Source organism: Mytilus trossulus, unplaced genomic scaffold (genome assembly GCF_036588685.1).
Source record: "Mytilus trossulus isolate FHL-02 unplaced genomic scaffold, PNRI_Mtr1.1.1.hap1 h1tg000024l__unscaffolded, whole genome shotgun sequence".
NCBI lineage: Eukaryota > Metazoa > Mollusca > Bivalvia > Mytilida > Mytilidae > Mytilus > Mytilus trossulus.
The window spans coordinates 1,505,899-1,521,762 of record NW_026963290.1 but is presented as its reverse complement, the minus strand read 5'-3'; the positions used below and the strand labels follow the sequence as shown (position 1 = coordinate 1,521,762).

General features: G+C 29.8%; 1 protein-coding gene across 1 annotated transcript; it reads right to left on the bottom strand.

Annotated features, from left to right (window-relative positions):
* Window positions 1-1,286: 1,286 nt before the first annotated feature.
* LOC134699099 (V-type proton ATPase catalytic subunit A) lies at window positions 1,287-15,350 on the bottom strand. The gene is made up of 15 exons (XM_063560788.1): window positions 15,279-15,350; window positions 12,962-13,058; window positions 11,814-11,942; window positions 11,352-11,441; window positions 10,918-11,042; window positions 9,888-10,025; window positions 9,131-9,282; window positions 8,559-8,721; window positions 8,152-8,260; window positions 7,377-7,614; window positions 6,528-6,735; window positions 5,602-5,661; window positions 5,097-5,191; window positions 4,116-4,287; window positions 1,287-3,557 (listed from the first exon to the last, which is right to left on the bottom strand). Exons 1-15 carry the CDS (start codon window positions 15,279-15,281, stop codon window positions 3,465-3,467), a joined length of 1,872 nt encoding a protein of 623 aa, XP_063416858.1. The 5' UTR covers window positions 15,282-15,350; the 3' UTR covers window positions 1,287-3,464.
* Between the last annotated feature and the right edge of the window lie 514 nt (window positions 15,351-15,864).

The following is a 15,864-nucleotide window of genomic DNA, read 5'->3' as shown; positions in this document are numbered from 1 at the left end:
TCAATAAAAATATTCCTCTTAATACTATCTTTTGACTGTATAAAGAAGCTTCTGTCCAAGTTTGGTGAAAATCTAGGATTGTTAATGAATGTAATATATGTTTTGAAATTTTTAACTGCAGACTGTATGTAATGTTAACTGGAAGAAAATCTTAGTCCATTTAAAAGTAAAATACAGAAAAAATGGAGTTATCTTTTTAAAAAATTTACTTCTGGATACTATCTTATGATCATAAATAAGCTACTGTCCAAGTTTGGTACAAACCCAGGATAGTTTAAGAAAGTTATTAAAATTTTAAAAACTTTAATCACAGAGTGAATGCAATGTTTCCTTGCACAAAAACTAAGTCCTTTTAAAAGTAAAATACAGAAAAAATGGATTTTTTTTTTTTTAAATATACTTCTGGATACTATCTAATGATCATAAACAAGCTTCTGTCCAAGTTTGGTACAAACCAAGGATAGTTTAAGAAAGTTATAAAAATTCTAAAAACTTTAACCACAGAGTGAATGTAATGTTTCCCCGTAGAAAAAAACTAAGTCCATTTATAAGTAAAATACGGAAAAATGGAATTTTATTTTTACAAAATTTACTTCTGGATACTATCTTATGATCATAAACAAGCTTCTGTCCAAGTTTGGTAGAAATCCAGTATAGTTTAAGAAAGTTATTAAAATTCTAAAAACTTTAACCACACAGTGAATGTAATGTTTCCCAGCAGAAAAAAAAATAAGTCCATTTATAAGTAAAATACGGAAAAATGGAATTTTATTTTTACAAAATTTACTTCTGGATACTATCTTATGATCATAAACAAGATTCTGTCCAAGTTTGGTAGAAATCCAGTACAGTTTAAGAAAGTTATTAAAATTTCAAAAACTTTAACCACAGAGTGAATATTTGTGGACGCCGCCGACGACGACGGAAAGTAGGATCGCTTAGTCTCGCTTATTCGACTAAAGTCGAAGGCTCGACAAAAATATCATATGACAAATTAAGATAGATTTTAACTTATACCAAGGAAACACTTTACAATTATATTCATTAGCTGTGTCATACAGTTTGAGCTTTTGGAAACTTTTCCATTTTTCATCAATGATATATAAAAAAGAAGATGTGGTATGATTGCCAATGAGACAACTATCCACAAAAGACCAAAATGACACAAACATTAACAACTATAGGTCACTGTACAGCCTTGAATTCTTTTTAACCAAACATAGTATATCTTTTAATTCTATTCGATGAAAAAAACAACACATTTTTTGTTCAATTTTTATTAATTGATACCAGATAGTATATATATGTAAATGTTGCATCACTTTTTCTAACATACATGTACTGGTGTAGAAAACAATGTAACACATATGTCTAACAAATAAAACTGTCTAACATTAAATACATATTTCTTATACAATGTTGCCTGATTAATGTACATTAAATATGATGAGAATATGAAAAAAAATCAAAGATGATAATTTAGGGGTAGGGAGTGCAGGGTGCCAGGGATCTCCATGTAAGGAGATATATATATGGCTAATGCATCAACTTTTTATAAGTCCAGCTCTGAACATTGCCTACATTGGGGCCGAGACCCCTCCCTTTTTTAAATCCTAGATTCACATCTGATTTTAGTAATAAGCAGATTTGGAAAGGTATCATTGTTTTGAAACTTTATTTGCATAACTTCAAGTTTACACTCATAGCTCTGAAATATACTTTTCGGGAAAATTCATTAACATGAATTTTCCTTAAAAGTAAGTTTCTCATTTCAGTTTAATTAATTGTTATTTGAAAATTCAAATGCATTAATATGTACAATTCAATAATTTATGTATTCATGCATATTCAGTAATCAAACAAGGAAACAAATACAACTACAGTGCACATTATTACACAAATAAATTGAAGCCATAATTTTATTTCTTATAAATAAATGGTTTAGATCCCCTTTTCACCAAAAATATGATAAAACTACCACTTATTTAAGTGTGGTCTATGTTGACACTCAAATGACAGCCTTACAATAAATTGTAGGTGGACACCCTTTTTCTAAAACAGGGGTCATCTCAAAATTGAAGAAAACAATTTATTTTGGAATGTAGAACAATGCAATATTCTCAACTGACTAGAACTCAAAGATATTATATAAAGGCAATCATTCTCCCTTTTATTCCCTAAATGTTCATTTTTGTTGTTTAATAGGATATTCACATTAGACAAACAGTTTTATTCAAACCATCATATATAGGCAATACGAATTTCTTCTTCATTATAATATAGAGAACAATTATGTTTGTGAAATAATTAACTAAATTAAGACATTCACATACGTATCACAGTAATATCCAAATATATATCTATCTATTGCTATATAACTTATATTAATTTAAACAAAATTACTTGAAAGAGACAGATCCATAACTAATTCAGTAATTAACAAAAATCGGGAAATTGTTTTAGATTTTCATTCTTTAATGTTCTCATTTAGGGGGTGCTGAATAGTTTACTTATGGATTTCAACTGTATTTCATACTATCAACACACATGTACCACCAACAATCTCACAATCACATTGACACTCTATATTGTGACTATATACACATGATTAATGGTTATTTTCAGTCAGTTCTTTTTAAGTGAATAGCGAATTATCTACCCTTAAGAATGATAACTTATCTCCCTTTAAGATTGATAATTTATCTCCCTTTAAGAAAGATAATTCTATTTCCACTAAAAAGATTTGTAGCAGTTTTTATTTTACAATATATAAAAATGAGAGACATCCTTTAAAATATGTTTTGTGTATTTCAAAGATTTTTTTATTGACTTAATTTGAAAATGAAATGAAAAAAAATTACATAAAACTGTTTCTTTCGGAAAAAACTGATTTTTGAATTGTAACAAATATTAATTTTACTGTTTTTAATTTCATTTACCTGCTTATTGTACAGATCAGTGTTTACATCAACCACCTTTATTTTACATATTATGAAATGGAATGTTTATATATTAAATGTTTCTCTTTACTCAAAGTCTCCCTGAATCACGATGTTATTTTTAGCACTATATGAAAAAAAGCTTAAGAATAAAAAATCTTCTCACTCAATTCTTTATTGATATCTTAATTACAAAGATAGGGTATTATTAACCAGTGAATAAATAAATAAAAATATTGTTTGAAAACAAAAATGGCAAAATGGAGTAAATGATTTTTTTTTAATCAGAATCCTGGACTCAATACATTTATAACATTGCAGCAAAAATGCCTGACATTTTTACATTATTTGTGTTTATCTGAATTTTTCTTAGCACATCTACTCTAAGTTACACAAATTCTGAATAATATTGTCAACAAGAACCTGCTTGGATCATTAGATGTGTTATATAAGTACTAGCAGTCTAAACAATAATTATTAGTATAACAATCGTCATGGTCAACAGAATTAAGTTTGAATTATATTCTAATCTTCTAAATTTCGGAATGCTTGTTGAAGTTCTTCATGTAATTCTTCATAATCTGCTTTTATTTTCTTCTCTCCATCTTTGACTGGATCCTGGGAATAAAATTAAATTGGTTATATGAAGCTATTTCAATTTAAGGCCAGTTTTATTTATAGAAATGTATGATGCACTGTAAACATACTTAAATATTTTAGTGGATATTTTTTTGTCTTTCACCTTTTTTTACCAACTGCAATGATTGTTCTTGCAGTTCTAACTATATTTCACAGGGGGAAATCCAAGTTGAACATATTTTCATCAGTTTACATTACACACTTTGCAATGGTTTACTGTATACCAATATTTCATTAGTCATCAGTAACTAATTTGAAAAAAAAAATCTGGTTTGAATTATTTTACATTTTTCGTTTGGCTTTTAAAAGTTTGCTATTAGGTAAGGATTTTGGTTATTGTTAAAGGCTATACAGTGAATTATAGTTGCTATCCTTCTACATCCATAGGTCTCTGGTGGAGAGTTGTTTCATTGGCAATCATACCAAATCTTCATATTTTCAGTTTAACATTCAGACCACAATGTCCAAAAATTTACATCTATATTTTTCATTTTTGCATTTTCATCTGTAAATGAAAAAAAACAATAATGCTCATACCTTAAATTTCATACTGCTAAGTTTATACAATAAATCGTTCATCTGGTCTCTAATAATTGCCCATGTTACTTTGTTTTCACTTTGTGCTGTGCTCTCTATTGAATGTTTAGCCATGTCATAAAATCCTATAATATTCTTCAACATACCAACAGTCTTGTAAAATGGACAAAATCTGAAAAGAGGGAAATATAAAATATAACATAGGTACAATGTATCTATAATGTTTAACAAGTAACTGTCTATTTTGATAACTAAATAAACCTGACAAGTTTGAATTGTGTCACATTTTTATGTCTTGGCCTTTTTCGCAATAACAATATAGAACAGGTTTTTCATTGTTGATGTCCGTACTGTGACATCCAATTGCTTAAATTCAATTAAATTCAAGTAACATTAGGTCCACATTGAATAGTTGTCTCATTGGCAAATATACCACATCTTCTTATGTCTAAAAATAAACTTGACGGTTTTGTGTAATTAAAGTTACAAATGATATGCATGGATCTTGTTCATTAATTTTTATTTTTTTCTTCATTTATGGTGATTTAACTCCACATTTAAGCACCACATTTTGGCTATTTCATGGGGTGGCTGTCAGTTTTTATTGGTGGAGGAAGCCAAGAGTGCTTGGAGAAAACCAATGACCTTCAATAGGAAAACTTACAATCCTAATCAATTAAGATGGAGTGAAGATCAAACTCACAACCTGTGTTGACTGGCTAGTGATTACAGTAGTAACTACCTAGACCACTTGGCCATCAATGCCCCTCTTCTCCATTTAAAAATGTTCAGGTTAAAGAAAAAGTGGTAAATATAAACATGTTGATTATTTCTTCTATCAGGACTAATAATGAATAATAAAGTTAACTTTTTGTGTAGTTTTGTGGTCAGAACAAAATATTCAATTTGCCAGGTTTGTGAAAGCTAATATGAATTTTCATACTGTAAAGACTAAATATAAATCAATTACAAATCTTTTACCTATCATAAGGTGTATAACCATTTTGTTGTAAAAAGTCATCTTTAATTAGTTTGGCAACTTCTAGTGTGATTTTATCTCCTTCAGCTAAAGATGCCTACAATATTTTAAAGTATAAAATTATAAGCATTAAATATGACAAATCTGTTTGATATAAGAGTATCTTTTATACTTTTATACAGAAATTAAATTTAATAAACAACAAAAAACATATAATTGAGGGTCAAATAGATTTTGAAATCTAAAATTATAGAAATGCATAGTCTTAGTTATGACGTTTGTTTGCATAAATAAATACATCTTGATAATTTCTAAATTTACGATATATACCATTCATGTTTGCAAATGTTTTTGATACAAAATTAGTAACTTAAGTCTGTTTTATGTTTTGTCTTGTGCTCGATGTTCAAGGCTGATGATGACCTTCAAGGTTAACTTTTCTGCCAAATTGTCTTGGTAGATTGTTGTTACAATGTACTGAATGCATTTATATATTTATATATTTACCTTTCCTACTAACTGTACAATTTCTGACAATTCTTCCTCTTCTTGTAGAATTTCTTTACACTGAAATAATGTAAGCTCTTTAGTATTCTAATGTAAGGTGTTATAAAAACTGAGCATATGAAGAAAATATATAAGTTTAAAACTTTATATACAGTCAACAGTAATTTTCTTTCGAGAATGTTGCATTGAAAAATAACGTCAACATAAAACCTTGGCTTCAAATTTCAGGTTCATCTGACGAAAGATTTTGTCCACTTTTTAACACTTTTAAGTGTCTATTTTATTTGATTCAATTAGTTTATGTGAAAGATTTTAACTGATTCAGTCATTAAAAACTCTCTGATTCAAGCTCAAATATGAAAAATCTACCAAATATGCCGACAAATAATTTTTCAGATGTTTTTGTCAAAAATGAAAGTGGCCGCATTGTGTTCATCCACAATCTTTATATAGGTTATGTATTATCATCAAATACAACTTACATTTCAATATTAAGGATGAACACGAATGCGGCCACCTTCGTTTAACACGGAAACTGTCTAAAATTAAACTAAAATGCTAGAATTGTGGAGATTTCAGTAATTTAGCATGACTTAATGGTGCTACTACCCGATATATGTGCATTGTATGGTTAAAAACCACCCATATTCATGTAGCAGAAGCATTCGTCTGTCCAATAAATAACTAAAAGTTCACATTTTAACAATTTTGTAAAACTGCTATATTTAGGGGCCAAAAAGGGGTCTTAATGGACCTACTCCTTTAGAAAAATCACAAAAATACAGAATTGTTACATGCATACAAAAAAGCTTTCATACCCATTGTATGAGGAATTTATCATTTCGAAATCTCTTGATAAATGGAAAGTTATATAAACTGTTAGAAATTTTTATATTTTCCCTAATAAAATTCAGAACAAAGCTTACCTTCTTTCTTAGTGGCACAAAGTCATTGAAATTTTTATCGTAGAACTCATCTAATGCTCTTGTGTATTTACTATGACTAATCAACCAATTAATAGATGGGAAATGTTTACGTTGAGCAAGTTTCTTATCTAATCCCCAAAACACCTGTACAATACTCAAGGTAGCTGATGTTACAGGATCTGAGAAATCACCACCAGGTGGAGACACACTGAAAAACAATATAATCTGATAATTATATATCTTCTGATAAACTATATGCAAAAATAAAGTATAAAGAATTCCTACTAACTTGTGTACTTAATATACCTTTGAATATGTTATTATGATAAGTAAATGTGTAATTATGAAACTACATTCCTGTTTTATTCCTCAGATTTTTTCAAAATATGCAGTAATGCTTAAAATGTCTTTACACTAAATCGTTTAGCTCTGTTCCAATTGATGTTTTGTCCTGGATACAGATATTTAGTAGTTGTTATTAACAGGAAATAGCTTAAAGTAAAATTGAGAACTCTCTGGTTGGTGTTTTGTTTGTAGTGTTTTTGTAACATGTTAGTTTTGCTTTAATTAATCTCCTTAGATCTGATTTTTATAGTTTGTCCTTATTTTATGTTGTTACACCACTGCAATAGCTAGGTTAGGGGAGGCACATGCTTTCCTGAATATTGTTACAACAATGTGTAGGGATGATAAAACCGAAATATGATTTTTTTTTTTGTGATGTCACCTGACAGTTTGTGTTGATGTATTATTAACAACAATGCTTATTTATACTATTGTGGATTCATGCAACAAATGAAAGAGTTTCATAGTTCATTCTACCAAGTGTATCAAGTGTATATTACTTACGCTCCTACAATACTGACACTTCCCTCCCTAGATGGATTACCCAGACATTTGACACGACCAGCTCTCTCATAAAAGGAAGCCAATCTAGCAGCTAGGTATGCTGGGTAACCAGAATCAGCAGGCATTTCAGCCAAACGTCCAGAAATTTCTCTCAAAGCTTCAGCCCATCTGGACGTAGAATCAGCCATCATAGATACATTGTAACCCATATCTCTGAAGTACTCAGATAATGTAATACCTAAAAATATGATAAAATATAGGGTCAAACCTACTGTCAACTGTGTGCTTTCTATATCTATATCTAAAACAAATATCATATGTATATTCTTGACAATTACATGTTTATTGTACCTTGAATTATACTAAACCAACAAGCAAAGTCAGACTTGATTTGTTCAGTGTATGTTTACTTGGGTACATATGTCTTGAGTTAAGCCATTTCAATTGTAATTTTGTAGTGTGTCTTTCTTTGTTGAGATGTTACACTACTTTTTCGTATAAGAGTGAAGTTTAATGCCTATTTAAATGTTTAAACTAGCTGCATTTGTTTGCACCTGTCCTAAGTCAGAAATCTGATGTTCAACTTAGTTGTTGTTTGTTGATGTGGTAAGACCATACTTTGACCTTTAATGGTTAACTTTACAAATTGTGATTGGATGGAGTTGTCTCGTTGGCACCTATACCACATCTTCTAATATCTATTGACATGTCATAGTCAAATATTATAATTTGCTTTTGTGATAAGTAAATATATTTGTAGAGTGACTATACTAACCAGTATAAATAGAAGCCTCTCTAGCAGCTACAGGCATGTTTGATGTATTGGCAACCAAAGCTGTTCTCTTCATAATACTTTCTGGTTTTCCATCAACTTCCATAGTCAACTGAGAAAAAGAAAAACACAGATTTAATGATTTTCTACATGATATAGAACTGTATATAATGGTGTATTTTTAGCTCAATGTGATATATATAGTATAAAATGCAGGAACATGTAGGAAGGTACTGTTATTCTTAGGAGAAAGCTAAGATATTGATTCCATATTTATAATCCTGTAATATTCAGTTATTTACTCTGCAGGTAAAAATCCTCCTCCTTTGTATTATAGTTGAGCAGTATACATTTTTTTAAAGCTTAAACAGTTTTATTTTCTATAAATCTCACAAAATGATTAACTTTACCTCAGGGAAGTCTCTCAATACTTCAGACATTTCATTTCCTCTTTCTCCACATCCTACGTAGACAATGACATCACTGTTACTATATTTAGACAAAGATTGTGAGATTACAGTTTTACCACATCCAAAAGCACCTGGGATAGCTGTTGTTCCACCCTGTACACATCTGAATAAAATAAAATTAAGAATATGCAATAACAATTTTCCATAAATTTACATAATTTTTACTTTTACTTTTGTACTTTCTCTAGATTAATTTGGGATCTAGTCTGATGCCAACCTACACATTTACAGTATTTTTACAGTTTTTTTTTAAACTTGATATTAGAATGACTGTGCATTTGTTTTATACTATACTGATTTTTGCTTTGCTCAAACTGCAAGTTTAATTGTTGATAATTAAAATTATATAAGTTTCTAGATATCTGCACAAGCACAACTTTTGAAGTAATTGCATTTTTGAAAACCGGTTGAAAAAGATCTAGAAGGAAAAATATGAAAAGCAATTGTAAACACAGACAAGTATAGATTTAAACTACAGTACAATTGGACTAGTTGATGTTTGTTTTACTTACGGGAAAAGAGCATCTAACACTCTCTGTCCTGTGAGCAGTGGGTAATTACCAGCTAATTTCTCGGTGACTGGACGAACTGTACGTACAGGCCATACTTGTAACATGGTAAATTTAGATTTTTCACCATCAAATTCTGTTTCTAATATAACATCCTGAAAAATAAAATCAAGATTTTTTTTAAAAAACAGTGGCATGTATAATACAGTGTAAGCATTTCTTTCTTTGGAATATATATGTATACTGAAAAGGATGATGCATTCCATTTTTTAGGGTTGCAACATTAATATTGTGTGATATTTTTGAAAAGTGCACAAAAAGTTAATTTATTTGTCACAGCATCCATCCTGGTTTTCATATTTCCTTTAAATCAGAGTTGGAATAATATTTTTATAACTATAATTTGCTTAATATTTTCATAACTAATAATTTGCTTAATATTTTCATAACTAATAATTTGCTTAATATTTTCATAACTAGTAATTTGCATAATATTTTCATAACTTATAATTTGCATAATATTTTCATAACTAATAAAATGCATAACATTTTCATAACTAATAATTTGCATAATATTAGGATAAATTTTCAATGTAAAAAAAACCAGTTGTCAACATTTACTGGCAGTTTTCACAATAACATTTAGATTTGGCTTACTAGTCCTAAGAGGCCATATGTATTCTTATTTCTAAATAAAAATATCACAATTCTGTGACCCTATCCTATAATCATGATAACACATATAGTGATTTCAACTTACATTAACATCATAACAACCTGGTTCAGCTATCCATGTGACCTTGCCCTTGGCTCGTGGTGGTAACATGATTTTGTGTTTGACTAGAATATTTTCATATACAACTCCATAAATATCACCTCCAGTTATATGACTACCAATCTGTAATGAGAAATACAAAGCATGTTGATATTGTCAGTTACAATCACATCTAAAGTTTTATATAAAGTTCTTTGTTCTGGATAGCAACCCTGGAAATTGTAGCTATACACAAGACTATCAAACACAGAACTTTAAAGCACTGTGGCATCAATATTTCATTTTACAAGTCCTACATACTTTTCAATATTTTTTTCTTCAAATTTCTTACAAAATTTTTCACAACATCCATAACAACTAAGAAAGGAATATCCAATCATATGACTTTAAACATGTTTTTTTTTTAAAACCATAAGGATTCATGTCACTGCAATGAAATGTGTCATGTATGTCAATCCCTTTCTTTCATTTTCTCTTTTTTTTTAATGAAATTTAGATAAAATTTCTTTTGTGACAATTCTGACCTCCCAATTTACCATTGGTATTAAATTTAAAGCAGTCTCTATCATACTGACATTGAGATTCCTTCTTAATATTGAAACATGTCGAGGAACCAAACAAAAATTAATAATTTGACATAGAGATCAAATACACAAAATGTAATACACAATAGATAGCAGATATTAAATAAGATGGTAAATTTAGAATCATTTACAGCACTTCTATAAAAGCATGCAAAACAAATCATTGATTAACTTGCTTGCTATATTTGTTTGGATAAAATTGAGAGTGGAAATGGGAAATTGTTTACTATTTACTGGAATTTGATTGGACAATAAACATTAAATTCATTTCATGTCAACTCTTATTGTCCAACCAAATCCCAGTATATATAAAAACTGACTGAAACTCTGCCTACCTATTGTTTGCAAACAACCAAGCAAGCATAGCATGCAAGTTGATCAATGTTTTGTTTTGCATGCTTTTTTAGAAGAACTGTAACAAGTAGACTTACTCTGATATTGCCTTGAGGTTCGAACTCCCATTTCTTACTTCTGTCCAAAGCTGGTGTGTTGATACCTTTAGGTATATAAATACTCTGTGTGATATCACAAATGTCTGCAAGAGGTCTCTGAATACCTGGAATCATTAATTTTAATATGAAACAATCAGCCAATAAATATCAGGTACTCTTGACTTCAAAAAGCAGAAAACTAAGTAACCTTACTGTTTTTATAAGGGTACTTTATCAGATATAAATAAGATATACACCTAAGCGGTATACACTTTGTTTTTTTACCTACCACATAATTACCACTTAGTTCACTTATAGAATCAAATTCATCTTGTTTGATTAAATTTACAAATAAATAAATCCATATAAAATAATAGTGCAGTGTTAAACAAAAATACAACCAGCATCATAACGTAAATATAGTTTTTACTTACCATCAAAAATACTACCCATAATACCTGGACCTAATTCTACAGATAGAGGTTTTCCTGTTCGTAATACGGGATCTCCAACAGTTACACCAGCTGTACAATGTGTTAAGGTAAAAATATCCAAATCATTCAACAAAGTATTAGAATCAATTGAATGTAGAATTATAGAAAAAGTACAATTTCTGATTCTCCATTTCTTGTGTTTACCAATTCAATTTTAGGGTTTTCAAACTCATTATAAAAAAAAATCATATACTTAAAAAAAATTTTTTAAGAAACTACTTCAATGAAACTAACATACAAAGTCATACATACAATCTTTTAAAATATCTATTCACTTAAAAGATTTTAAAAGAACTTCATTTTTAACTGCTCCAAACCCCTTTGATAATATTCAATAATAACCCCTGTTTATTGAACTGTTAACCCCTTTATTATATAGGTATGTAGATATTTTAAGGATACATGTGTCTTCATAAACCTGGATGGTTGCCATGTCACCCTCCAATCGAATGATCTCCCCTACTAATTCTGAATGTCCGACTCGAACCAACTCGTACATAGCAGCTCCTGCCATGTTCTGTGCCACGACGACTGTAAAACAAAAAATCAAATATTATTATTTTATAACTGAAAAAGTAACATTCACTCAGTGGAGTCATAACTTGTGATTTCATGAATGTACCGAAAATTAAAGTAAACAACCAAATGCACACTCACAGGTATCATGTTTACAGAGATTTGTTCAAACCACAAAATCAAGTATCAATCAAACATAGTTTTCCAAGTTCTAATTCTTCATAAATAATATCCACAAGCAGTGTTGAATCCACTGATCCATATTTAATCATTTGAAAACAAGAATGTGTTCAGACTCCCAAGCACATGGATGCCCCATCCACACTATCATTTTCTATGTTTAGTGGACTGTGAAAATGGGATGAAATCTCTAGTTTGGCATTAAATTAGGAAGATCATATCATAGGGAACATGTTTACTAAGTTTCCAGTTGATTGAACTTCAACTTCATCAAAAACTACCTTGAGCAAAAACTTTAGCCTTTAGTGGAACGGGCAAACATACACACAGACAAACGAACAGACCAGAAAACATAATGCCCATCAATGGGACATAAAAAATGGAGAGATACAAACTTGTAATAAAGCAGCAGTCAGAACTTTTGGACGGTAATTGTTGATTTTCTTAGGTGTTAACTCACATTTCATAAAGTCAAATGAAGAACTGAGTTTATTAAGTTTTAAGAGATATTTTTGAACGCGTTTCTGCTCCAAAAAATATATCCATGTGCGTGCCTTTATCATATTTATTGCACATTTCTAAGTTTGAAATATAAGTTTGAGGTTGTTTTGCTACTAATACATGCAATATATGCAGTATGCACCCACTTTAATAGTAAATAAACTTAAATAGGTAAATCTTGGATTAATCTTTGCAACAGCAAAACATTTAGACAATTTGTGACCTTGATTTTGTACCTTAGAGCAAACTTCATGTAAATTATATGCTGTGGGTCAATTGAAACATTTAGGTTTCTCAGACTTTTACATCATGTACATGTAGCTAAAGTTAACATGGTAAATGAAAAAGGTTACCTGGTCCAGAAACAGCAAACACATTGCCAAACATAGATTCTCTTTCTTCATCTTTAATCTTTGGGAGACTACTCTTAGCTCTGTCTAAACCACCAGCCTAAAAATACAATTGAACAGACATTTGTATTTTTGCTCCGAGTTTCTTAGCTAGTTATAGTTTATACTCTAGTATTTTCACAACCAACTTTATCTAAATGTTACCATACTGATTGTTGTTGTTTTTTCAATAAAGAAAAATGCTAATATGGTAAACATTCCTTGTATTAATTTAGTACATGTGCATTTAAATATGAAAGATACAAACTTGACATTGCTTAAGACATGTAAAAGGTAAAATGATACCATGTGACATGTCTGGTTTTTATTACATTTGAGCTGTGTCTGTTAGAAATCAACCTTATGCAATGGAACTATACATGTATTTTATAAGACTTTGATAAGTTTTTGGAGCATTCAAATATGAATTAAAAGAGGAATTTTGGTTTTGTTTTTTTATTGAAAAGCATTGGATAAATTAATCTTAAGCTATCATGGTTATCATGGTTATTGCATAGAAATAACAGAAAAAGTTATTTTTAAATCAACCAAGGACCACAACATACCATGTTTGCACAGCATAATTGAAAAAAATGTTACAAGTAAACTTCTCCTTCATTTTGTCGTCAGTAATAAATATTCAAATTTGAAAGCCAGTGAGTTCTAAAGTTATGGCATTGAATCAACGATAAAGTACATTTTCTAATACACCTGCTCAATACATGTACATCATGTATATATACATCTGTATATGTAAATTATTATCATGATTATATACATCTGTACATGTAAATTATTATCATGATTATATACATCTGTACATGAAAATTATTCATGATTATATTGAGTCCATTCCGAGGGGGGGGGGGGGGAGTCGTTTAGCATGAGCATGAGACAACTTCCTGATTGGGCATGAATCACAAAAAACAATGGTCATCAGCAATGAGCTGCTTGAAAGAAAAGTTGGAAGGCAAACATTTAAACATTTTGATAGTGTAAGAAGCAATTTTTACAAGACAAATGCTTTGTTTGATGTGCTTACAATGGATTTGTCACTGCTATGAAGTTTTAAGCACAATATATTATTTCAACAAGTCCCCAGATAGCTTCAACTGGTATGAAAAATTTGAGTAATTTAGAACTTATCCAGATTGACATAAATTGCAATAAGGTGTATCAAACAATGACCTAGTCATCATGGATATACATTAAGTCCAAAAAGGCAAAAGTGAATCAACATCATCAAAAACATATGTCTTGAGTTCTGCCTGAATTATGTTTTGCGATAAAGATTGTATGTATACTGTCTAACATGTCTAAGCCTGTGCATGCTAGAAATATGATTTTTTTCCCCCCTATTTTATACTCTAAAAGGAAGCATACTCTTTTTTTTTAATAAATTTTCTGTTTACAAAAATATAACTTTTTCTAAAAAAAATAAGATTTTCTTATCCCATGCATAGATTAGCTAAGCCGTATTTGGCACAACTTATGAGATTTTGAGTCCTCAATGCTCTTCACCTTTGTACTTGTTTGGCTTTATAACTATTGATCTGAGCGTCACCGATGAGTCTTATGTAGACAATATGCACGTCTGGCGTATTAAATTATCAGCATGGTAAATTTGAAATCTATTGGTTATTTCTAACAACATGATCAATGACCTGAAAGACCTTCAACACCAAAGGGTTGATAAAACCCTTCCCAGTTTTTTTCGTCAGCTTTCAAAATTTTCAGAAACATTATGAAGGCATCTGATTTTCTGCAAATTTGTATTTGAAGGTGCAGATGATTTCTTGCAAATGTGTATCTGATGACGGAAAAAGGATGATCATGACATGATGATAAATAATCCTGTTCTTATAACCTTTCAGGTCTTATCTAGAAGCAACGGCCTCAATTAAGTATAAAAAACAAGCAATACTGTAAAATCACAATTTTTAACTTGGTATCATCAAGAATATGCATGTAATATTTGCCACTGGACATTACTGTCATTAAGTGACCGTACAACATTTATTCAATCTACTGGTAAAAACCTGACAATTCTAGAATATAGATAGTTTAAGAACTGTCAAATGTGGTCATTCACTAATGGTTAGTGGTTATAAATGTAGACTGTAATGACTGAACTGTAGAACAAATGACTTCGAGTGGCTACATGATACATTTAGGATTCATGAATAAGACATTTCTTAGTCGATCTTTGTAGAACTTCAATTCTTTTGTGGTGACTGTTTAACATATGGAGTATTCAGCCAATTCTTAAATAAATACTAACCATTTTGCAATGAAATATTGGATTTGTAAATTATCATGTGATAATCGATGTCTTGAGAGAAAACAACTTCCGGTTTGATGAAAATGCTGAAGCGGTTTTTTAATAACATAAAACTTTATCGGCTAAAAACGTATATAGATCCGGATAAATTAATTCAGTTGTATCAAGGATTTGTATAGTTAGACTAACTATACAAATCCTTGGTTGTATTTATAACAATTTCAAAGAAATCCCTTTCAATGCTAAATAAATTAAATTCCTTCAAAGTGGCATTAAATATGTGATATAAAATATAAAGAAAATATTTTTGTTTCTCTCAATCTAATGAAAATTTAAAAGTGAAATAATGATTCGCTTTTTGGTTCGATTTTACCGACTTCAACTTCTACAAGTGTCAAAATCAGCTTAGAAACAATCGTTGATAGAAGATATTCGTCCTCTTTTCCCAAATGTGACAATTCAATTCAATTCAATTGATTTATCATGAGACACAAGCTTTTGTCAATTACATCTGTGAACAGTGTATCTTACATATTTTTCTGATTATATAAACACTTTATATTTTATCACTTATCATGATAATCCA